This window comes from Hyla sarda (genome assembly GCF_029499605.1).
Source record: "Hyla sarda isolate aHylSar1 chromosome 1 unlocalized genomic scaffold, aHylSar1.hap1 SUPER_1_unloc_14, whole genome shotgun sequence".
Lineage (NCBI taxonomy): Eukaryota > Metazoa > Chordata > Amphibia > Anura > Hylidae > Hyla > Hyla sarda.
The window spans coordinates 360220-386617 of record NW_026607575.1 but is presented as its reverse complement, the minus strand read 5'-3'; the positions used below and the strand labels follow the sequence as shown (position 1 = coordinate 386617).

Below are 26398 nucleotides of genomic sequence, written 5' to 3'. Positions count from 1 at the left end.
CTGAGCACGGCTATGGGTACTCCTTCGTACTGAGCACGGCTGTGGGTACTCCTCCGTACTGAGCACGGCTGTGGGTACTCCTCCGTACTGAGCACGGCTGTGGGTACTCCTCCGTACTGAGCACGGCTGTGGGTACTCCTCCGTACTGAGCACGGCTGTGGGTACTCCTTCGTACTGAGCACGGCTATGGTTACTCCTCCGTACTGAGCACGGCCATGGTTACTCCTCCGTACTGAGCACGGCCATGGTTACTCCTCCGTACTGAGCACGGCTATGGGTACTCCTTCGTACTGAGCACGGCTATGGGTACTCCTTCGTACTGAGCACGGCTATGGGTACTCCTTCGTACTGAGCACGGCTATGGGTACTCCTTCGTACTGAGCACGGCTATGGGTACTCCTTCGTACTGAGCACGGCTATGGGTACTCCTTCGTACTGAGCACGGCTGTGGGTACTCCTCCGTACTGAGCACGGCTGTGGGTACTCCTCCGTACTGAGCACGGCTGTGGGTACTCCTCCGTACTGAGCACGGCTGTGGGTACTCCTCCGTACTGAGCACGACTGTGGGTACTCCTTCGTACTGAGCACGGCTATGGGTACTCCTTCGTACTGAGCACGGCTGTGGGTACTCCTCCGTACTGAGCACGGCTGTGGGTACTCCTTCGTACTGAGCGCGGCTATGAGTACTCCTTTATACTGAGCATGGCTATGGGTACTCCTCTGTACCGGGCAGGGCTATGGGTACTCCTCCATACCGGGCACAGCTCTTGTGCCATCCACTGGGTTTGGCTGTATGTTTATGTGAGAGAAGGGATGAAAGTGATGACCAACTGGTACGGGAAGATAAAACGTGTTGGCCAGACGAGGGAGGGCTTCACAAATGTTTAAATCGAGTCTGCTGTTGAGTGAAGATCAGAATCCTCGACTTTGTCATTGACACATTTTAACCCTTTAGGGTAGGGTATTTTACGCTGCAGATTCGCCGGTGACCCAACCCTATAGTGTTCCTCCAAGTTTGAAAAAATATATTAACAAAATCCATTTTTATCCGAACAGGAAATCCCAGTAAGAATTCGGAGGGAAACGTCATGTTATCTGTGAGTGATAAAGAAGAAGATGGAGAGATCGTGGAGCGCTCCTCAGGTGAAGATGGAGAGATCATGGAGCGCTCCTCAGGAGAAGATGGAGAGATCATGGAGCGCTCCTCAGGAGAAGATGGAGAGATCATGGAGCGCTCCTCAGGAGAAGACCTCCTTACCACTAATGTCCATCCAGATCTATCATATAATGACTCTCCTGATCATCGGGAACCTTCTCCTCACCAATCCCACATTGTTACCACAAGGACAAATCGGAAAGAGGTGAAAATGTTTCATTGTGACAAATGTGGAAGACATTTTATAAAAAAATCAGATCTTCTGACACACAGAAGACACCACACAAGAAAGAGGTTGCATTCATGCCCTGAATGTGGGAAATGTTTTACAAATAAATCGAATCTTGTTAGACATTCGAGAACTCACTCAGGAGAGAAGCCGTTTCCTTGTTCCGAATGTGAGAAATATTTTATTACTAAAGACAAGCTCAAGGACCATCAGAAAATTCACACAGGAGAGAAACTGTTTTCATGTGCAGAATGTGGAAAATGTTTTGCATATAAATCTAGCCTTATTACACACGAGAGATTTCACACAGGAGAGAAGCCGTATTCGTGCTCAGAATGTGGAAAATGTTTTACAAATAAATCAGATCTTGTTTCACATGAGAGAAGTCACACAGGAGTGAAGCCATATTCATGTTCAGAATGTGTGAAACGTTTTGCAAGTAAATCAAACCTTATTAAACATTTGAGAATTCACACAGGAGAGAAGCCATATTCATGTTCAAAATGTGAAAAATGTTTTTCAAGTAAATCATATCTTGCTATGCACGAGAAAATTCACACAATGGAAAAACCAAACCCATGTTTAGAATGTGGAAAATGTTTTATGAGTAAATCGGATCTTGTTATACATGAGAGAATTCACACAGGAGAGAAGCCGTATTCATGTTCAGAATGTGGGCAATGCTTTACAAATAATTCATATCTTGTCATACATAAGAGAATTCACACAGGAGAGAAGCCATACTTGTGTAAAGAGTGTGGAAAATGTTTCTTAAGCAAATCCTATCTTACTAAACATGTAAGAACTCACACGGCAAGGAAGTCATTTACATGTTCATCATGTGGAAAAGGTTTTACAAAACAATCACTTCTTGCTAAACATGAGAGAAGTCACAAGGGAGAGAAGCCATATTCATGTTTAGAATGTGGAAAATGCTTCAAACGTCGATCACAACTTGTTTTACATCAGAGAAGTCACACAGGAGAGAAGCCATATTCATGTTCAGAATGCGGTAAATGTTTTACAGAACAATCAAAAGTTATTTTACATGAGAGAATTCACACAGGAGAGAAGCCATATTCATGTTCAGAATGTGGGAAATGTTTCACAAAAAGATCAAATCTTGCTGCACATGAGAGAATTCACACAGGAGAGAAGCCGTATTCATGTTCAGAATGTGGGAAATGTTTTGTAGATAAACAAAGTCTTGGTAGACATGAAAAGACTCACAAAGGAGATAGGCCGTATTCGTGTACACAATGTGGGAAATGTTTTACACGAAAATCACGCCTTGCCATACATGCCAGATGTCACACAGGAGAGAAGCCGTATTCATGTCCAGAATGTGGGAAATCTTTTGCATGCAAATCAGCTCTTGTTAGACATGAGAGAAGTCACCCAGGGAAGAAGCCATATTTGTGTTCAGAATGTGGCAAATGTTTTTCAGACAAATCGTTTCTTGTTAAGCATGAGAAAATGCACACTGGGCTATAGCCATTTTAATGTTCTGTATGTGGGAATTGTTTTGAAACTAGTCAGAAAATGTATATAGGAAAGAAGTAATTAGGGTCTATCGATACGTTTTGGCAAGTTTTTTCTTTTGTATATAACAAATGGTCACCACTGACATAATGTCAACAAAAACACCATGTAAGGATGTGGTTTCTTTTTTTAAAGAAATACTGTCAGCTTTATTTGGTGCTAATAGTATACAGACAGATTCCTTTAAATCATGTGTATGTGTATATATAAGTGATCTTCATTCATGTAGTATATAAAGATACAGGGGAATTAAATAAAAAATAAATTACATTTAATCCCTGGTGCTGCCCCTTTTTGCCTCATTCACGTTGTTTTTAATGAGGGTTTAAACAAGGTAAAAAGATGTAATGGACTCGCAACGTTCTATCACAGTCTAACATGTTACTCGTGATTCCCTTGATGATTACAAAAATTTAGCAGAAGGTCAGTTATATGTATTACACTCTGGGCACTGGATGTAGTTTGTATCCCTCAGTCTTTACCGGATGTAGTTTGTATCCCTCAGTCTTTACCGGATGTAGTTTGTATTCCTCAGTCTTTACAGGATGTAGTTTGTATCCCTCAGTCTTTACCGGATGTAGTTTGTATCCCTCAGTCTTTACCGGATGTAGTTTGTATTCCTCAGTCTTTACCGGATGTAGTTTGTATCCCTCAGTCTTTACCGGATGTAGTTTGTATCCCTCAGTCTTTACTGGATGTAGTTTGTATCCCTCAGTCTTTACCGGATGTAGTTTGTATCCCTCAGTCTTTACCGGATGTAGTTTGTATCCCTCAGTCTTTACCGGATGTAGTTTGTATCCCTCAGTCTTTACCGGATGTAGTTTGTATCCCTCAGTCTTTACTGGATGTAGTTTGTATCCCTCAGTCTTTACCGGATGTAGTTTGTATCCCTCAGTCTTTACCGGATGTAGTTTGTATCCCTCAGTCTTTACCGGATGTAGTTTGTATCCCTCAGTCTTTACCGGATGTAGTTTGAATCCCTCAGTCTTTACCGGATGTAGTTTGTATTCCTCAGTCTTTACCGGATGTAGTTTGTATCCCTCAGTCTTTACCGGATGTAGTTTGTATCCCTCAGTCTTTACCGGATGTAGTTTGTATCCCTCAGTCTTTATCGGATGTAGTTTGTATCCCTCAGTCTTTACCGGATGTAGTTTGTATCCCTCAGTCTTTACCGGATGTAGTTTGTATCCCTTAGTCTTTACTGGATGTAGTTTGTATCCCTCAGTCTTTACCGGATGTAGTTTGTATTCCTTAGTCTTTATCGGATGTAGTTTGTATCCCTCAGTCTTTACTGGATGTAGTTTGTATCCCTCAGTCTTTACCGGATGTAGTTTGTATCCCTCAGTCTTTACCGGATGTAGTTTGTATCCCTTAGTCTTTACTGGATGTAGTTTGTATCCCTCAGTCTTTACCGGATGTAGTTTGTATTCCTTAGTCTTTATCGGATGTAGTTTGTATCCCTCAGTCTTTACCGGATGTAGTTTGTATCCCTCAGTCTTTACTGGATGTAGTTTGTATTCCTCAGTCTTTACTGGATGTAGTTTGTATCTCTCAGTCTTTACCGGATGTAGTTTGTATTCCTCAGTCTTTACCGGATGTAGTTTGTATCTCTCAGTCTTTACCGGATGTAGTTTGTATCCCTTAGTCTTTACTGGATGTAGTTTGTATCCCTCAGTCTTTACCGGATGTAGTTTGTATTCCTCAGTCTTTACCGGATGTAGTTTGTATTCCTCAGTCTTTACCGGATGTAGTTTGTATTCCTCAGTCTTTACCGGATGTAGTTTGTATCCCTCAGTCTTTACCGGATGTAGTTTGTATTCCTCAGTCTTTACTGGATGTAGTTTGTATCCCTCAGTCTTTACCGGATGTAGTTTGTATTCCTCAGTCTTTACTGGATGTAGTTTGTATCCCTCAGTCTTTACCGGATGTAGTTTGTATTCCTCAGTCTTTACCGGATGTAGTTTGTATCCCTTAGTCTTTACTGGATGTAGTTTGTATCCCTCAGTCTTTACCGGATGTAGTTTGTATTCCTCAGTCTTTACCGGATGTAGTTTGTATTCCTCAGTCTTTACCGGATGTAGTTTGTATTCCTCAGTCTTTACCGGATGTAGTTTGTATCCCTCAGTCTTTACCGGATGTAGTTTGTATTCCTCAGTCTTTACTGGATGTAGTTTGTATCCCTCAGTCTTTACCGGATGTAGTTTGTATTCCTCAGTCTTTACCGGATGTAGTTTGTATTCCTTAGTCTTTACTGGATGTAGTTTGTATTCCTTAGTCTTTACTGGATGTAGTTTGTATTCCTCAGCCTTTACTGGATGTAGTTTCTATCCCTTCGTGTTTACCGGATGTAGTTTGGATCCTTTAGTCTTTACTGAATGTTATTTGTATCCTTTTAGTCTTTACTCAGATTTATAAATTAGTCTGAGACAGAAATGTGTCTGACAGATCACCAATCCCGGCTCAGCTTTCCTTTCTCAGATTGTTCTCTGCGATTGGTTGCGATCATACACATATTTTACTATATCTGGGCCAGTGTTCCCAGTCACCTTTCCTGGGTCCTAGGAATGGCTCCCAGTACTCAGATGTGCCCTGGATTTATGGTAGGACAGAATTGGGTGACCAGTCAGGAGCTGTATGAGGAGATCATACAAACTCACATCAATATCAGGAGCAAAATGACACCTTATTAGATGTCTGGGACCAATAATGGTAGAAGACAAACACAAAGGGAAACAAGGTAAAAAAAATAAAATAAAAAAGAAATCAATAAGCAAAACCTCTGAAATCCACCAGAAAATGGAACAAAACAAAAAGACCATACGCTACCCCAATTTTTTTTTTTTAAATAAGTGGGTCCTTAAACAGAGGTGGAGGTGTAAATTATGGTGCTGTAATATCCAGTGATGATTTCTCTGATCAGGGTCGTTTAATTTGCCTTTTTTTTTTCTCCATCTGGCCCAGACCGTCATGACGATTTCTTCAAGCCACAACTCATATCCCCAAAACCCCTTGTAGAAAAGATCCCCTATATGTAGTTCACCCCTGCTCCTTGTAGGTAGGACCCCCTGAGATAGTTCCTCCCCTACCCCACCATGGTAGTTTTCCCAGTGTTGGTAGGACCCCCCGATGCCAATTTTCCCACATTTAGGTAATTTGACCCCTGTAAGTAGTACCCTCTGTAGGTGTGTAGTTTGCCCCCTGAAGGTAGGAGCCCCCTGACAGTAGTTTTACCTCATAAGTAAGACTCCTCCCTAAAGATAGTTTGTCCCCTGTAGGTAGGACCCAGAAAGAGATGCTCCTTCTCTATAGTCAGGGACATGCACACACAGGCTCAAAAGGGGGCTTGAGCCCCTGAACTTTTTTCTGCAGCTGCCCCTTTAATTAAGATTAAGAGCCCGCCCCATTCAAATTTGCAGTGGGAAACACTGAGTTCACTATCAGATCTGCTCATGTGTACGAGCCCTTAAAGACATTTGTTATATTATAGCAAGTGTCCTTTTTTTTTTTTTTACTTGACCCCCTGCCCTCCAAAATATCTGTGCCTATAGTAGTCGCAGGCATGGCAACTACTAGAAACCTAGCATTAGTTCATCTGCCTCCAGCTGTTGTTAAACTACAACCCCATCATTCCCAGACAGCCTTGGCTGTCTGGGAATGATGGGAGTTGTAGTTTACCAACTGCGAGGCTCCAGCTGTTGCCAAACGGAAGCTTTCTCTCTCTCTCTCTGAGCTCTCTGTTGCTGAACTACAACTCCAATCATTCCCAGACAGCCAAAGGCTGATGGATGTAGTTTTTAGCAACAGCTGGAGGCACTGTCTGGATGCTCTGCCCAGCAGAGAGCGCCCTACATGTACTAAACCCATTTTTTTGTGTTTTTCTTCTATTTTCAGTCCCACGTATGCAGAGGACTATGTCGATGACCTGCGTTTTTTTAATTTAAATATAATAGTTAACGAGGGCTTATCGGGAGTGTTTTTTTTTATTTTTTTAACTTTTATTGTTTTCAAATATGGGAGTGTTTTTTTGTAATAATTTTTTTTATATGTTTTTATAATTTACTTTTAAGTTTAAGGCTTAGTAGAGGAAACTGTCTTATAGATTGAGTCCATTACTATCATTAGTCATAATACAAAAAAACAGTCCCCACAATCCATCGTTAACCATTTTATATTAATTAAAAAAAAAATGCTGGTCATCGATGGTCTTCTGCATACACCAATATTCTGCGTGAAATGAGAAAGTAGTAGTGCGCTCTCTCCCCTGGGGAACGCACCCATAAAACATTGTGTTTTCAAACTGAGAGCCTCCAGCTGTTGCTAAAATACAACCCCCATGATTCTTAGACAGCCTTTGGCTATATGGGTATGATAGGAGTTGTAGTTTAGCAACAAAGAGCCTCCAGTTTAGCAAATGCTGGAGGCTCACTGTTGACAAACTACAACTCCCAACATTCCCAGGCAGCCAAAGGCTGTCTAAGAATGATGGGGGTTGTAGTAACAGCTGGAGGCTCCTTGTTTGGAACACACTGACTCCAAAGGATCTCTTCTCATTATGCATTTTAAAATAGACTTATATTTACCAACCTTCTTCTTGATTCGGGCGTCTTCTGTAGCTCCGCCTCTAATGACGACTTCATCAGACCGTACCAAGAAGAAGGGTGGTAAGATATTCTCCTGTATACCATAAATACCACACTCCAAAATGATAGATAAGACCCGATTTTTAGTAATGTACATCCTGTATATACCTGTCAATATTGGTCCTATATGTCTAGGGAAACTCATGTAACAGCATGTATACATATACCGTATTTTTCGCCCTATAGGACGCACCGGCATATAAGACGCACCCAATTTTAAAGGTGCAAAATCTAGAAAAAAAAAAGATTCTGCACCTAACAGTGATCTTCAACCTGCGGACCTCCAGATGTTGCAAAACTACAACTCCCGTTGGCTGTCCGGGCATGTTGGGAGTTGTAGATTTGCAACATCTGGAGGTCCGCAGGTTGAAGACCACTGGTATAGGAGTAGTACTCACATGTCCGCGCCGCTCCGGACCCGTCACCGCTGCCCTGGATGTCGCCCTCCATCGCTGTCGCCGCGTCCCTGTGGTGTCCCCGACGCTCCGGACGTCTTCTTCCCCGGTATCCTTGCTCTCCGTCGCCGTCATCACGTCGCTACGCACGCCGCTCCTATTGGATGACGGGACGACGTGATGACGTCGAAGGAGAGCGCCGGCCATGCAGTGGATCCCAGCACGGAGCAGACACCGAGGAGGCAGGTAAGGTGCCACCCGGTGTCCTGTAAGCTGTTTGGGATGCCGCGATTTCACCGCGGCGGTCCCGAACAGCGTGACTGAGCAGCCGGGTTTAGTGTTATTTTCCCTTCAGACGCGGCGGTCAGCTTTGATCGCCGCATCTGAAGGGTTAATACAGGGCATCACCGCGATCGGTGATGTCCTGTATTAGCCGCGGGTCCCGGACGTTGAAGGCCGCAGGGACCGACCCGATAGGGGTGTATTCGCCGTATAAGATGCACCAACTTCTCCCCCCCCCCAATTTTGGGGAAGAAAAAGTGCGTCTTATACGGCGAAAAATACGGTAAGAAAGAAAAAAAAAAAGCCAAAATGTATTATTACATAATTAGAAATATTCCCATGGAAGACGCAATATTCCAATTCAAAAATGAAAGCTCAGTACAAAACATAGGAGAACTTGTGGTCTGGTAGCAATATACTGCAGCTATGTCACTACATAATACATATATATATCATTACAAAAGTGCTCTCTGTATTGGGTAATAGTCCTAGGCATAATCTGACCCCCCCCACGCTCCTTCACACCTACGTACGTTTCGATACTTCTTTGTCAAGAGGATCTTCTTGACAAAGAAATATCGAAACGTACGTAGGGGTGAAGGAGCGTGGTCCTGCAGTTACTATGGGTTTTTGCAGTACAGTTCCCCGTATCAGGTTTATGATGAAAAACTGATTCCTCAAAACCGGACTAAACTGTATCAAAACTTGTGTACAAATTTTAACCCGTATACGGTCTAAAAAATGATGTCCGGTTGCATCCGTTTTTCACTTTTCACTCCATTATGAATAAAGTTTCACTTGTTTGATTGAAATTCCAAGAAAAATAACTGTGCATGGAACCGAACGCACACACGGTTCTGTACGGTTCCCATTGACTCCCATGTTTAAAAAAAAACGTATACGGTTTAACCCCTTAAGGACGCAGGACGTAAATGTACGTCCTGGTGAGGTGGTACTTAACGCACCAGGACGTACATTTACGTCCTAAGCATAACCGCGAGCATCGGAGCGATGCCCGTGTCATGCGCGGCTGATCCCGGCTGCTGATCGCAGCCAGGGACCCGCCGGCAATGGCCGACGCCCGCGATCTCGCGGGCGTCCGCCATTAACCCCTCAGGTGCCGGGATCAATACAGATCCCGGCATCTGCGGCAGTTCGCGATTAAAATGAACGATCAGATCGCCCGCAGCGCTGCTGCGGGGATCCGATCATTCATAACGCCGCACAAAGGTCCCCTCTCCTTCCTCCGTGCGGCTCCCGGCGTCTCCTGCTCTGGTCTGTGATCGAGCAGACAATACTAGAAGATCGCCGATAATACTGATCTGTTCTATGTCCTATACATAGAACAGATCAGTATTAGCAATCATGGTATTGCTATGAATAGTCCCCTATGGGGACTATTCTAGTGTAAAAAAAATGTAAAAGTAACAGTAAAAAAAAAGTGACAAATCCCCTCCCCCAATAAAAAAGTAAAACGTCCGTTTTTTCCTATTTTACCCCCAAAAAGCGTAAAAAACATTTTTTATAGACATATTTGGTATCGCCGCGTGCGTAAATGTCCGAACTATTAAAATAAAATGTTAATGAACGGCGTGAACGAAAAAAAATAAAAAAAGTCCAAAATTCCTACTTTTTTAATACATTATATTAAAAAAAAATTATAAAAAATGTATTAAAAGTTTTTTATATGCAAATGTGGTATAAAAAAAAAGTACAGATCATGGCGCAAAAAATGAGCCCTCATACCGCCGCTTATACGGAAAAATAAAAAAGTTATAGGTCATCAAAATAAAGGGATTATAAACGTACTAATTTGGTTAAAAAGTTTGTGATTTTTTTTAAGCGCAACAATAATATAAAAGTATGTAATAATGGGGATCATTTTAATCGTATTGACCCTCAGAATAAAGAACACGTCATTTTTACCATAAATTGTACGGCGTGAAAACGAAACCTTCCAAAATTAGCAAAATTGCGTTTTTCGTTTTAATTTCCCCACAAAAATAGTGTTTTTTGGTTGCGCCATACATTTTATGATATAATGAGTGATGTCATTACAAAGGACAACTGGTCGCGCAAAAAACAAGCCCTCATACTAGTCTGTGGATGAAAATATAAAAGAGTTAGGATTTTTAGAAGGCGAGGAGGAAAAAATGAAAACGTAAAAATTAAATTGTCTGAGTCCTTAAGGGGTTAATACAGTTTTGGCGTGGTAGACTACAGTTTTGGGTACGGGAAAAAAAACTGACAAAACCGTACAGGATGCAAAACAGACACAACCTAATGCATCTTTTGGCGTATGCTTTTCATGTTAAGTCAATGCATACGGTTTTCAATACGGTTCCGTACGGTTTTCACATTGAAAAGTGTATTGCAAAAACGTGGTGTGGATGCAGCCTTAAATGGGCACTGTCATGAAATAAAAAAATTGATATGTTGTAGTACTTAAGTACTACAACATATCTCTAATATAGTTTAATTAAAAAAAGTGATTTTAAACCAGTTTAAAATCACTTTTAAATTCGGCCACTAGGGGTCGCCCTCCTAGTGGCCGAATGCATTCGGCAGTGACGTCACTACAGAATTTCGTCTCATTTGAGCCTGGCAATGAGTCGAAATTCCAGTCACTGCGGTGCTCGCTCCCGCCTGTCAATCAAACAGGCGAGAGCGAGCGCAGTGAAATCCAGGGCTGCGCATTGGCTCCCTGGACTCACACACAATGGCCGCCTCCCTGCTGCATATTCTCCCTGCAGCAGAAAGGCACGTGGCTCTTACCTCTGCTTACAGCCGCGGCTCCAGTGGGGATACGCCGCCTCCTCACTGCTCCTCGCAGCTGTGTCCTGTCATTGCCGCGGGGAGCGCGTTATATGGAGCAACAAGTGTATGCCCGGCTTCCTGTAATGCTCCTACACTCTGGTAACTCTATGGTTCTGGAGGACTTTCAATCCTCCAGAAACATAGAGACAGTTTCCAGAGTGTACGGGCATGATAGGAAGCCGGGCATACACTTGTTGCTTGCTACGGACCCCCGCTCATGGTCCGGCACAGGTGAGGGGGAGGGGGGCGATATTGGTCGGGGGCTGGGTGTCTTCCAACACAGGGTGCCTCCAGTTGTTTCCCCACTACAACTCCCAGCATGCCCTGACAGCAAATAGATGTCAGGGCATGCTGGGAGTTGTAGTGGTGAAACAGCTGGAGGCACCCTGTCCTGAGAACTATGGGCGGAACTCGTCCCCCAGCAGGCATCAGTGACGTGGTGCCTGCTGGGGAAGTCTGCCTGGTAGTGAGCACACTGTCAGGCACACAAAATGCCATTTTTAAGATAATAAAAAAAAAAAATAAAGGCAGGGAGGGGGTTAGGGATAGATGGGCAATAGGCAGGGACAGAAGAAAAAAAAAAGAGGATGGTGGGAGCTACCCTTTAAAGGAAAACTGTCAGCTTTCTGCCCCCGCGATAACCAGTGGTACTGGCTGGTAGTGCGGGGGACGCTGATCAGTTTGGTCCTTACCATGCCCGGATCCGCTCGGCCGTAATCTTCTATTTTCAGAATATGCAAATGAGGTGTTAACTGACACTCTGACATCAGTGCCGCCCAGCTCATCAATATTCCTCTCTCTTCATTACAGAGCGGGGAGAAGAGGGAGGGGAGGAATATTGATGAGCTGGGCGGCACTGATGTCAGAGTGTCAGTTAACACCTCATTTGCATATTCTGAAAATAGAAGATTACGGCCGAACGGATCCGGGCATGGTAAGGACCAAACTGATCAGCGTCCCCGACACTACCAGCCAGTACCGCTGATTATCGCGGGGGCAGAAAGCTGACAGTTTTCCTTTAAGCCTGATCTATGGCAGCTCCCAGCATTACTACTGTTATTGTTCATGCACTTGTGTGACTATATTTGGGGGTCAGATTATGCCTAGGACTATTACCCAATACTGAGAGCACTTTTGTAATGATATATAAATGTATTATGTAGTGACATAGCTGCAGTATATTGCTACCAGACCACAAGTTCTCCTATGTTTTGTACTGAGCTTTCATTTTTGAATTGGAATATTGCGTCTTCCATGGGAATATTTTTAATTATGTAATAATGAATGTTTGCTTTTAAAAACATATAAAAAGGTGGTGGTATAAACTCATTTTTCATACAGTATGTATATATCTTCCGTATACATCAAAGGCAACAACAGCGGAGAGCTGAGTCCCGTCTGACGGGCCCATCTGATGGAGAAAGATCATGTACGGGACCGTCTGATGGAGAAAGATCATGTACAGGACCGTCTGATGGAGAAAGATCATGTACGGGACCGTCTGATGGAGAAAGATCATGTACAGGACCATCTGATGGAGAAAGATCATGTACGGGACCGTCTGATGGAGAAAGATCATGTACGGGACCGTCTGATGGAGAAAGATCATGTACAGGACCATCTGATGGAGAAAGATCATGTACAGGACCGTCTGATGGAGAAAGATCATGTACAGGACCGTCTGATGGAGAAAGATCATGTACAGGACCGTCTGATGGAGAAAGATCATGTACAGGACCGTCTGATGGAGAAAGATCATGTGCAGGACCGTCTGATGGAGAAAGGTCATGTACAGGACCGTCTGATGGAGAAAGATCATGTACAGGACCATCTGATGGAGAAAGATCATGTACAGGACCATCTGATGGAGAAAGATCATGTACAGGACCGTCTGATGGAGAAAGATCATGTACAGGACCGTCTGATGGAGAAAGATCATGTACAGGACCGTCTGATGGAAAAAGATCATGTACGGGACCGTCTGATGGAGAAAGATCATGTACGGGACCGTCTGATGGAGAAAGATCATGTACAGGACCGTCTGATGGAGAAAGATCATGTACGGGACCGTCTGATGGAGAAAGATCATGTACAGGACCGTCTGATGGAGAAAGATCATGTACAGGACGTCTGATAGAGAAAGATCATGTACAGGACCGTCTGATGGAGAAAGATCATGTACAGGACCGTCTGATGGAGAAAGATCATGTACAGGACCGTCTGATGGAGAAAGATCATGTACAGGACTGTCTGATGGAGAAAGATCATGTACGGGACCGTCTGATGGAGAAAGATCATGTACAGGACCGTCTGATGGAGAAAGATCATGTACAGGCCCGTCTGATGGAGAAAGATCATGTACGGAACCGTCTGATGGAGAAAGATCATGTACAGGACCGTCTGATGGAGAAAGATCATGTACGGGACCGTCTGATGGAGAAAGATCATGTACAGGACCGTCTGATGGAGAAAGATCATGTACGGGCCCGTCTGATGGAGAAAGATCATGTACGGGACCGTCTGATGGAGAAAGATCATGTACGGGACCGTCTGATGGAGAAAGTTCATATACGGGACCGTCTGATGGAGAAAGATCATATACGGGACCGTCTGATGGAGAAAGATCATGTACAGGACCGTCTGATGGAGAAAGATCATGTACAGGACCGTCTGATGGAGAAAGATCATGTACGGGCCCGTCTGATGGAGAAAGATCATGTACAGGACCGTCTGATGGAGAAAGATCATGTACGGGACCATCTGATGGAGAAAGATCATGTACGGGACCGTCTGATGGAGAAAGTTCATATACGGGACCGTCTGATGGAGAAAGATCATATACGGGACCGTCTGATGGAGAAAGATCATGTACGGGACCGTCTGATGGAGAAAGATCATGTACGGGACCGTCTGATGGAGAAAGATCATGTACGGGACCATCTGATGGAGAAAGATCATGTACAGGACCGTCTGATGGAGAAAGATCATGTACAGGACCGTCTGATGGAGAAAGATCATGTACAGGACCGTCTGATGGAGAAAGATCATGTACAGGACCGTCTGATGGAGAAAGATCATGTACAGGACCGTCTGATGGAGAAAGATCATGTACAGGACCGTCTGATGGGGAAAGTTCATGTACAGGACCGTCTGATGGAGAAAGATCATGTACGGGTCTGCCTGATGGAGAAAGGTCATGTACGGGACTGTCTGATGGAGAAAGATCATGTACGGGACCGTCTGATGGAGAAAGATCATGTACGGGACCGTCTGATGGAGAAAGATCATGTACAGGACTGTCTGATGGAGAAAGATCATGTACAGGACCGTCTGATGGAGAAAGATCATGTACAGGACCGTCTGATGGAGAAAGATCATGTACAGGACCGTCTGATGGAGAAAGATCATGTACAGGACCGTCTGATGGAGAAAGATCATGTACAGGACTGTCTGATGGAGAAAGATCATGTACAGGACCGTCTGATGGAGAAAGATCATGTACAGGACCGTCTGATGGAGAAAGCTCATGTACAGGCCCGTCTGATGGAGAAAGATCATGTACAGGACCGTCTGATGGAAAAAGATCATGTACAGGACCGTCTGATGGAGAAAGATCATGTACGGACCGTCTGATGGAGAAAGATCATGTACAGGACCGTCTGATGGAGAAAGATCATGTACTGGACCGTCTGATGGAGAAAGATCATGTACAGGACCGTCTGATGGAGAAAGATCATGTACAGGACCGTCTGATGGAGAAAGATCATGTACAGGACCGTCTGATGGAGAAAGATTATGTACGGGACCGTCTGATGGGGAAAGATCATGTACAGGACCGTCTGATGGAGAAAGATCATGTACGGGACCGTCCAATTAAGTAGACGCCCCTAGTAGGTAGGTAGGGAATCCCCACATTAGGTAGAAGCCCTCAGTAGGTAAGTAGATACCCCCCAGGTAGACAGGGAACCTCTTATTAGTAAAATGCCCCCCATTAAGTACTCGTCTAAACGTCCACTATTGAGGCCAATATCGCTTACAGTATCAGGACGTCCCAAGACAGAAGTGCAGTATTTGTTCACCGTTCGGTCAAGCTGACGAGTTATCGTGATTCTTCAGGTCCGTACGATTACAAAGATGTCTAATTTGTATAGTTATATTTCGTGATTTACTAATATAAGAACATTTTTACTTTTATTTAAAAAATAAACTAAAACAACGACACGATTATCATTGCCCGGATCCGACGTCTAGAACTTTTTATTTTTCTGCTTACACGGATGTATGAGGATCATTTTCTCCGTTGTGATTAGAGATGAGCGAACTTACAGTAAATTCGATTTGTCACAAACTTCTCGGCTCGGCAGTTGATGTCTTTTCCTGCATAAATTAGTTCAGCTTTCCGGTGCTCCGGTGGGCTGGAAAAGGTGGATACAGTCCTAGGAAAGAGTCTCCAGCCACCGGAGCACCGGAAAGCTGAACTAATTTATGCAGGAAAAGACATTAACTGCCGAGCCGAGAAGTTCGTGACGAATCAAATTTACTGTGAGTTCGCTCATCTCTAGTTGTGATCACTTATTCTCTGTTCCATGTCCCCAACATTTTCCCTTAAAGGAGTACTCCGCCCCCTGTTCGCAATGTGCATATTTATGTTCAGAAGATCGTCTTTGGGAGGCCATGGTTGTGACGCCCCTCCCATAGACATGAATGGAGGGGGGAGTGAAGTCACAACCCCGTCCACCCAAAACCAGTGTTCTGAACATTGATATTTCGGGGACCAACCCCTAACCCCTCCCCCATCCTTTGGCCCTATCCAGCCCACAGAATAGTAATGTATAGCATATACATAAACAGGGTGCAGAGCATCACTACTTACCCTCCGCTTGCTGTATAGTATACATGGATTGCATAGAGTACTATACAGGAGCCCAGCAAAGAAAGAGTTAACCCACGCTGCTGATGAGCAGTATTGGTTAACTATTTGTGCGCTATACTGTGTATACAGCCATCTATAGATGACTGTATATACAGGATACAGTAGGCAGACGTCTACTTACCACCCTTGGCTTCCTCTCTGGCCTGATCTGTGTAGCTCCGCCCCCTGGTATTGGTGGCATTAGAGGGAGAAGCTACACAGAGCCAGCGTGGCAAGTATGACTCTGTTCTCATTATGCGTTTTGCATACTAGGAAGAGAGCCTTTCTGGCAGTGTATTCCCAAACAGGGAGACTCCAGCTGTTGCTTAACGAAAGTCATCACCAGACCCCTCCATTACTGTATAATGTCCCAGCAGTGTCACCTCTCTAATCATCACCAGACCCCTCCATTACTGTATAATGTCCCAGCAGTGTCACCTCTCCAGTCATCACAAGACCCCTCCATTACTGCATAATGTCCCAGCAGTGTCACCTCTCTAATCATCCCCAGACCCCTCCATTACTGTATAATGTCCCAGCAGTGTCACCTCTCTAATCATCACCAGACCCCTCCATTACTGTATAATGTCCCAGCAGTGTCACCTCTCCAGTCATCACCAGACCCCTCCATTATTGCATAATGTCCCAGCAGTGTCACCTCTCTAATCATCACCAGATCCCTCCATTACTGCATAATGTCCCAGCAGTGTCACCTCTCCAGTCATCACCAGACCCCTCCATTACTGTGTAATGTCCCAGCAGTGTCACCTCTCTAATCATCACCAGACCCCTCCATTACTGTATAATGTCCCAGCAGTGTCACCTCTCCAGTCATCACCAGACCCCTCCATTACTATATAATGTCCCAGCAGTGTCACCTCTCCAGTCATCACCAGACCCCTGCATTACTGTATAATGTCCCAGCAGTGTCACCTCTCTAATCATCACCAGACCCCTCCATTACTGTATAATGTCCCAGCAGTGTCACCTCTCCAGTCATCACCAGACCCCTCCATTACTGTATAATGTCCCAGCAGTGTCACCTCTCCAGTCATCACCAGACCCCTCCATTACTGTATAATGTCCCAGCAGTGTCACCTCTCCAGTCATCACCAGACCCATCCATTACTGTATAATGTCCCAGCAGTGTCACCTCTCCAGTCATCACCAGACCCCTCCATTACTGTATAATGTCCCTGCAGTGTCACCTCTCCAGTCATCACCAGACCCCTCCATTACTGTATAATGTCCCAGCAGTGTCACCTCTCCAGTCATCACCAGACCCCTCCATTACTGTATAATGTCCCAGCAGTGTCACCTCTCCAGTCATCACCAGATCCCTCCATTACTGTATAATGTCCCAGCAGTGTCACCTCTCCAGTCATCACCAAACCCCTCCATTACTGCATAATGTCCCAGCAGTGTCACCTCTCTAATCATCACCAGACCCCTCCATTACTGTATAATGTCCCAGCAGTGTCACCTCTCTAATCATCACCAGACCCCTCCATTACTGTATAATGTCCCAGCAGTGTCACCTCCAGTCATCACCAGACCCCTTCATTACTGTATAATGTCCCAGCAGTGTCACCTCTCCAGTCATCACCAGACCCCTCCATTACTGTATAATGTCCCAGCAGTGTCACCTCTCTAATCATCACCAGACCCCTCCATTACTGCATAATGTCCCAGCAGTGTCACCTCTCTAATCATCACCAGACCCCTCCATTACTGTATAAAGTCCCAGCAGTGTCACCTCTGCAGTCATCACCAGACCCCTCCATTACTGTATAATGTCCCAGCAGTGTCACCTCTGCAGTCATCACCAGACCCCTCCATTACTGTATAATATCCCAGCAGGGTCACCTCTCCAGTCATCACCAGACCCCTCTATTACTGTATAATGTCCCAGCAGTGTCACCTCTGCAGTCATCACCAGACCCCTCCATTACTGTATAATGTCCCAGCAGTGTCACCTCTTCAGTCATCACCAGACCCCTCCATTACTGTATAATGTCCCAGCAGTGTCACCTCTCCAGTCATCACCAGACCCCTCCATTACTGTATAATGTCCCAGCAGTGTCACCTCTCCAGTCATCACCAGACCTCTCCATTACTGTATAATGTCCCAGCAGGGTCACCTCTCCAGTCATCCCCAGACCCCTCCATTACTGTATAATGTCCCAGCAGTGTCAACTCTCCAGTCATCCCCAGACCCCTCCATTACTGTATAATGTCCCAGCAGTGTCACCTCTCCAGTCATCCCCAGACCCCTCCATTACTGTATAATGTCCCAGCAGTGTCACCTCTCTAATCATCACTGGACCCCTCCATTGCTGTATAATGTCCCAGCAGTGTCACCTCTCATCACCAGACCCCTCCATTACTGTATAATGTCCCAGCAGTGTCACCTCTCCAGTCATCACCAGACCCCTCCATTACTGTATAATGTCCCAGCAGTGTCACCTCTCTAATCATCACCAGACCCCTCCATTACTGTATAATGTCCCAGCAGTGTCACCTCTCCAGTCATCACCAGACCCCTCCATTACTGTATAATGTCCCAGCAGTTTCACCTCTCCAGTCATCACCAGACCCCTCCATTACTGTATAATGTCCCAGCAGTTTCACCTCTCCAGTCATCACCAGACCCCTCCATTACTGTATAATGTCCCAGCAGTGTCACCTCTCTAATCATCACCAGATCCCTCCATTACTGCATAATGTCCCAGCAGTGTCACCTCTCCAGTCATCACCAGACCCCTCCATTACTGTATAATGTCCCAGCAGTGTCACCTCTCTAATCATCACCAGACCCCTCCATTACTGTATAATGTCCCAGCAGTGTCACCTCTCCAGTCATCACCAGACCCCTCCATTACTGTATAATGTCCCAGCAGTGTCACCTCTCTAATCATCACCAGACCCCTCCATTACTGTATAATGTCCCAGCAGTGTCACCTCTGCAGTCATCACCAGACCCCTCCATTACTGTATAATGTCCCAGCAGTGTCACCTCTCCAGTCATCACCAGACCCCTCCATTACTGCATAATGTCCCAGCAGTGTCACCTCTCCAGTCATCACTAGACCCCTCCATTACTGTATAATGTCCCAGCAGTGTCACCTCTCCAGTCATCACCAGACCCCTCCATTACTGTATAATGTCCCAGCAGTTTCACCTCTCCAGTCATCACCAGACCCCTCCATTACTGTATAATGTCCCAGCAGTGTCACCTCTCTAATCATCACCAGACCCCTCCATTACTGTATAATGTCCCAGCAGTGTCACCTCTGCAGTCATCACCAGACCCCTCCATTACTGTATAATGTCCCAGCAGTGTCACCTCTCCAGTCATCACCAGACCCCTCCATTACTGCATAATGTCCCAGCAGTGTCACCTCTCCAGTCATTACCAGACCCCTCCATTACTGTATAATGTCCCAGCAGTGTCACCTCTCCAGTCATCACCAGACCCCTCCATTACTGTATAATGTCCCAGCAGTTTCACCTCTCCAGTCATCACCAGACCCCTCCATTATTGCATAATGTCCCAGCAGTGTCACCTCTCTAATCATCACCAGACCCCTCCATTACTGTATAATGTCCCAGCAGTGTCACCTCTCCAGTCATCACCAGACCCCTCCATTACTGCATAATGTCCCAGCAGTGTCACCTCTCCAGTCATCACCAGACCCCTCCATTACTATATAATGTCCCAGCAGTGTCACCTCTCCAGTCATCACCAGACCCCTGCATTACTGTATAATGTCCCAGCAGTGTCACCTCTCCAGTCATCACCAGACCCCTCCATTACTGCATAATGTCCCAGCAGTGTCACCTCTCTAATCATCACCAGACCTCTCCATTACTATATAATGTCCCAGCAGTGTCACCTCTCTAATCATCACCAGACCCCTTCATTACTGTATAATGTCCCAGCAGTGTCACCTCTCCAGTCATCACCAGACCCCTCCATTACTGTATAATGTCCCAGCAGTGTCACCTCTCTAATCATCACCAGACCCCTCCATTACTGCATAATGTCCCAGCAGTGTCACCTCTCCAGTCATCACCAGACCCCTCCATTACTGTATAATGTCCCAGCAGTGTCACCTCTCTAATCATCACCAGACCCCTCCATTACTGTATAATGTCCCAGCAGTGTCACCTCTCTAATCATCACCAGACCCCTCCATTACTGTATAAAGTCCCAGCAGTGTCACCTCTGCAGTCATCACCAGACCCCTCCATTACTGTATAATGTCCCAGCAGTGTCACCTCTCTAATCATCACCAGACCCCTCCATTACTGTATAATGTCCCAGCAGTGTCACCTCTGCAGTCATCACCAGACCCCTCCATTACTGTATAATGTCCCAGCAGTGTCACCTCTCCAGTCATCACCAGACCCCTCCATTACTGTATAATGTCCCAGCAGTGTCACCTCTCTAATCATCACCAGACCCCTCCATTACTGTATAATGTCCCAGCAGTGTCACCTCTCCAGTCATCACCAGACCCCTCCATTACTGTATAATGTCCCAGCAGTGTCACCTCTCTAATCATCACCAGACCCCTCCATTACTGTATAATGTCCCAGCAGTGTCACCTCTCCAGTCATCACCAGACCCCTCCATTACTGTATAATGTCCCAGCAGTGTCACCTCTCCAGTCATCACCAGACCCCTCCATTACTGTATAATGTCCCAGCAGTGTCACCTCTCCAGTCATCACCAGACCCCTCCATTACTGTATAATGTCCCAGCAGTGTCACCTCTCTAATCATCACCAGACCCCTCCATTACTGTACAATGTCCCAGCAGGGTCACCTCTCCAGTCATCACCAGACCCCTCCATTACTGTATAATGTCCCAGCAGTGTCACCTCTCCAGTCATCACCAGACCCCTCCATTACTGTATAATGTCCCAGCAGTGTCACCTCTCCAGTCATCACCAGACCCCTCCATTACTATATAATGTCCCAGCAGTGTCACCTCTCCAGTCATCACCAGATCCCTCCATTACTGTATAATGTCCCAGCAGGGTCACCTCTCTAATCATCACCAGACCCCTCCATTACTGTATAATGTCCCAGCAGTGTCACCTCTCCAGTCATCACCAGACCCTCCATCCCTGTATAATGTCCCAGCAGTGTCACCTCTCTAATCATCACCAGATCCCTCCATTACTGTATAATGTCCCAGCAGTGTCACCTCTTTAATCATCACCAGACCCCTCCATTACTGTATAATGTCCCAGCAGTGTCACCTCTCTAATCATCACCAGACCCCTCCATTACTGTATAATGTCCCAGTAGTGTCACCTCTCTAGTCACCAGGCATTCAAATAAACTTAGCTTACTCTTGGGGTTAAAAACTTGTAACAAAGAACCTGCTCTGTATCTGCTAGATGTGAGAGGTGTCCGACCGGTGATGATGTCACAATCATGTGACCTTTACATGTGGGGGCGGAGCTCAGAAGGAAAAAGGAAATTGTGGATGAAGGACCTGTGAGGATGGTCATGTGACGGAAGTGGGCAGGAGCTCGGCAGTGTTGAGAAGAGAGGTAAAGTATAAAATAATCTTACATTAGGAGGAGTTTTGTTACAGTGTGTTATCCCAGTAGTAAGGAGATTACATGAGGAGGAGGTTTGTTACAGTGTGTTATCCCAGTAGTAAGGAGATTACATGAGGAGGAGTTTTGTTACAGTGTGTCACCTCAGTAGTAAGGAGATTACATGAGGAGGAGGTTTGTTACAGTGTGTCACCCCAGTAGTAAGGAGATTACATGAGGAGGAGGATTGTTACAGTGTGTTATCCCAGTAGTAAGGAGATTACATGAGGAGGAGGTTTGTTACAGTGTGTCACCCCAGTAGTAAGGAGATTACATGGGGAGGAGGTTTGTTACAGTGTGTCACCCCAGTAGTAAGGAAATTATATGAGGAGGTGGTTTGTTACAGTGTGTCACCCCAGTAGTAAGGAGATTACATGAGGAGGAGGTTTGTTACAGTGTGTCACCCCAGTAGTAAGGAGATTACATGAGGAGGAGGTTTGTTACAGTGTGTCACCCCAGTAGTAAGGAGATTACATGAGGAGGAGATTTGTTACAGTGTGTCACCCCAGTAGTAAGGAGATTACATGAGGAGGAGGTTTGTTACAGTGTGTCACCCCAGTAGTAAGGAGATTACATGAGGAGGTTTGTTACAGTGTGTCACCCCAGTAGTAAGAAGATTACATAAGGAGGAGGTTTGTTACAGTGTGTCACCCCAGTAGTAAGGAGATTACATGAGGAGGAGGTTTGTTACAGTGTGTCACCTCAGTAGTAAGGAGATTACATGAGGAGGAGGTTTGTTACAGTGTGTCACCCCAGTAGTAAGGAGATTACATGAGGAGGAGGTTTGTTACAGTGTGTCACCCCAGTAGTAAGGAGATTACATGAGGAGGAGGATTGTTACAGTGTGTTATCCCAGTAGTAAGGAGATTACATGAGGAGGAGGTTTGTTACAGTGTGTCACCCCAGTAGTAAGGAGATTACATGGGGAGGAGGTTTGTTACAGTGTGTCACCCCAGTAGTAAGGAAATTATATGAGGAGGTGGTTTGTTACAGTGTGTCACCCCAGTAGTAAGGAGATTACATGAGGAGGAGGTTTGTTACAGTGTGTCACCCCAGTAGTAAGGAGATTACATGAGGAGGAGGTTTGTTACAGTGTGTCACCCCAGTAGTAAGGAGATTACATGAGGAGGAGATTTGTTACAGTGTGTCACCCCAGTAGTAAGGAGATTACATGAGGAGGAGGTTTGTTACAGTGTGTCACCCCAGTAGTAAGGAGATTACATGAGGAGGTTTGTTACAGTGTGTCACCCCAGTAGTAAGAAGATTACATAAGGAGGAGGTTTGTTACAGTGTGTCACCCCAGTAGTAAGGAGATTACATGAGGAGGAGGTTTGTTACAGTGTGTCACCCCAGTAGTAAGGATATTACATGAGGAGGAGGTTTGTTCCAGTGTGTCACCCCAGTAGTAAGGAGATTACATGAGGAGGTTTGTTACAGTGTGTCACCCCAGTAGTAAAAAGATTACATGAGGAGGAGGTTTGTTACAGTGTGTCACCCCAGTAGTAAGGATATTACATGAGGAGGTTTGTTACAGTGTGTCACCCCAGTAGTGAGGAGATTACATGAGGAGGACGTTTGTTACAGTGTGTCACCCCAGTAGTAAGGAGACTACATGAGGAGGAGGTTTGTTACAGTGTGTCACCCCAGTAGTAAGGAGATTACATGAGGAGGTTTGTTACAGTGTGTCACCCCAGTAGTAAGAAGATTACATGAGGAGGTTTGTTACAGTGTGTCACCCCAGTAGTAAGAAGATTACATGAGGAGGTTTGTTACAGTGTGTCACCCCAGTAGTAAGGAGATTACATGAGGAGGTTTGTTACAGTGTGTCACCCCAGTAGTAAGGAGATTACATGAGGAGGGGGTTTGTTACAGTGTCACCCCAGTAGTAAGGAGATTACATGAGGAGGAGGTTTGTTACAGTGTCTCACCCCAGTAGTAAGGAGATTACATGAGGAGGAGGTTTTTACAGTGTGTCACCCCAGTAGTAAGGTGATTACATGAGGAGGAGGTTTGTTACAGTGTGTCACCCCAGTAGTAAGGAGATTACATGAGGAGGAGGTTTGTTACAGTGTGTCACCCCAGTAGTAAGGAGATTACATGAGGAGGAGGATTGTTACAGTGTGTTATCCCAGTAGTAAGGAGATTACATGAGGAGGAGGTTTGTTACAGTGTGTCACCCCAGTAGTAAGGAGATTACATGGGGAGGAGGTTTGTTACAGTGTGTCACCCCAGTAGTAAGGAAATTATATGAGGAGGTGGTTTGTTACAGTGTGTCACCCCAGTAGTAAGGAGATTACATGAGGAGGAGGTTTGTTACAGTGTGTCACCCCAGTAGTAAGGAGATTACATGAGGAGGAGGTTTGTTACAGTGTGTCACCCCAGTAGTAAGGATATTACATGAGGAGGAGGTTTGTTCCAGTGTGTCACCCCAGTAGTAAGGAGATTACATGAGGAGGTTTGTTACAGTGTGTCACCCCAGTAGTAAAAAGATTACATGAGGAGGAGGTTTGTTACAGTGTGTCACCCCAGTAGTAAGGATATTACATGAGGAGGTTTGTTACAGTGTGTCACCCCAGTAGTGAGGAGATTACATGAGGAGGACGTTTGTTACAGTGTGTCACCCCAGTAGTAAGGAGACTACATGAGGAGGAGGTTTGTTACAGTGTGTCACCCCAGTAGTAAGGAGATTACATGAGGAGGTTTGTTACAGTGTGTCACCCCAGTAGTAAGAAGATTACATGAGGAGGTTTGTTACAGTGTGTCACCCCAGTAGTAAGAAGATTACATGAGGAGGTTTGTTACAGTGTGTCACCCCAGTAGTAAGGAGATTACATGAGGAGGTTTGTTACAGTGTGTCACCCCAGTAGTAAGGAGATTACATGAGGAGGGGGTTTGTTACAGTGTCACCCCAGTAGTAAGGAGATTACATGAGGAGGAGGTTTGTTACAGTGTCTCACCCCAGTAGTAAGGAGATTACATGAGGAGGAGGTTTTTACAGTGTGTCACCCCAGTAGTAAGGTGATTACATGAGGAGGAGGTTTGTTACAGTGTGTCACCCCAGTAGTAAGGAGATTACATGAGGAGGAGGTTTGTTACAGTGTGTCACCCCAGTAGTAAGGAGATTACATGAGGAGGAGGATTGTTACAGTGTGTTATCCCAGTAGTAAGGAGATTACATGAGGAGGAGGTTTGTTACAGTGTGTCACCCCAGTAGTAAGGAGATTACATGGGGAGGAGGTTTGTTACAGTGTGTCACCCCAGTAGTAAGGAAATTATATGAGGAGGTGGTTTGTTACAGTGTGTCACCCCTGTAGTAAGGAGATTACATGAGGAGGAGGTTTGTTACAGTGTGTCACCCCAGTAGTAAGGAGATTACATGAGGAGGAGGTTTGTTACAGTGTGTCACCCCAGTAGTAAGGAGATTACATGAGGAGGAGATTTGTTACAGTGTGTCACCCCAGTAGTAAGGAGATTACATGAGGAGGTTTGTTACAGTGTGTCACCCCAGTAGTAAGAAGATTACATAAGGAGGAGGTTTGTTACAGTGTGTCACCCCAGTAGTAAGGAGATTACATGAGGAGGAGGTTTGTTACAGTGTGTCACCCCAGTAGTAAGGATATTACATGAGGAGGAGGTTTGTTCCAGTGTGTCACCCCAGTAGTAAGGAGATTACATGAGGAGGTTTGTTACAGTGTGTCACCCCAGTAGTAAAAAGATTACATGAGGAGGAGGTTTGTTACAGTGTGTCACCCCAGTAGTAAGGATATTACATGAGGAGGTTTGTTACAGTGTGTCACCCCAGTAGTGAGGAGATTACATGAGGAGGACGTTTGTTACAGTGTGTCACCCCAGTAGTAAGGAGACTACATGAGGAGGAGGTTTGTTACAGTGTGTCACCCCAGTAGTAAGGAGATTACATGAGGAGGTTTGTTACAGTGTGTCACCCCAGTAGTAAGAAGATTACATGAGGAGGTTTGTTACAGTGTGTCACCCCAGTAGTAAGAAGATTACATGAGGAGGTTTGTTACAGTGTGTCACCCCAGTAGTAAGGAGATTACATGAGGAGGTTTGTTACAGTGTGTCACCCCAGTAGTAAGGAGATTACATGAGGAGGGGGTTTGTTACAGTGTCACCCCAGTAGTAAGGAGATTACATGAGGAGGAGGTTTGTTACAGTGTCTCACCCCAGTAGTAAGGAGATTACATGAGGAGGAGGTTTTTACAGTGTGTCACCCCAGTAGTAAGGTGATTACATGAGGAGGAGGTTTGTTACAGTGTGTCACCCCAGTAGTAAGGAGATTACATGAGGAGGAGGTTTGTTACAGTGTGTCACCCCAGTAGTAAGGAGATTACATGAGGAGGTTTGTTACAGTGTGTCACCCCAGTAGTAAGGAGATTACACGAGGAGGAGGATTGTTACGGTGTGTCACCCCAGTAGTATGGAGATTACATGAGGAGGAGGTTTGTTACAGTGTGTCACCCCAGTAGTAAGGAGATTACATGGGGAGGAGGTTTGTTACAGTGTGTCACCCCAGTAGTATGGAGATTACATGAGGAGGAGGTTTGTTACAGTGTGTCACCTCAGTAGTAAGGAGATTACATGAGGAGGAGGTTTGTTACAGTGTGTCACCCCAGTAGTAAGGAGATTACATGAGGAGGAGGTTTGTTAGAGTGTGTCACCCCAGTAGTAAGGAGATTACATGAGGTTTGTTACAGTGTGTCACCCCAGTAGTAAGGAGATTACATGAGGAGGTTTGTTACAGTGTGTCACCCCAGTAGTAAGGAGATTACATGAGGAGAAGGTTTGTTAC

At 45.2% G+C, this 26398-nt stretch overlaps 1 protein-coding gene across 1 annotated transcript in view; it reads left to right on the top strand.

The window, feature by feature from the left end:
- LOC130297985 (oocyte zinc finger protein XlCOF7.1-like) overlaps positions 1 to 26398 on the top strand; it is a 104581-nt gene that overhangs the window by 20190 nt on the left and 57993 nt on the right. Inside the window, exon 4 of the mRNA XM_056550860.1 lies at positions 1057 to 2713. Coding sequence (XP_056406835.1) covers positions 1057 to 2713 — 1657 coding nt within the window. The remainder of the gene's footprint in view (positions 1 to 1056; positions 2714 to 26398) is intronic.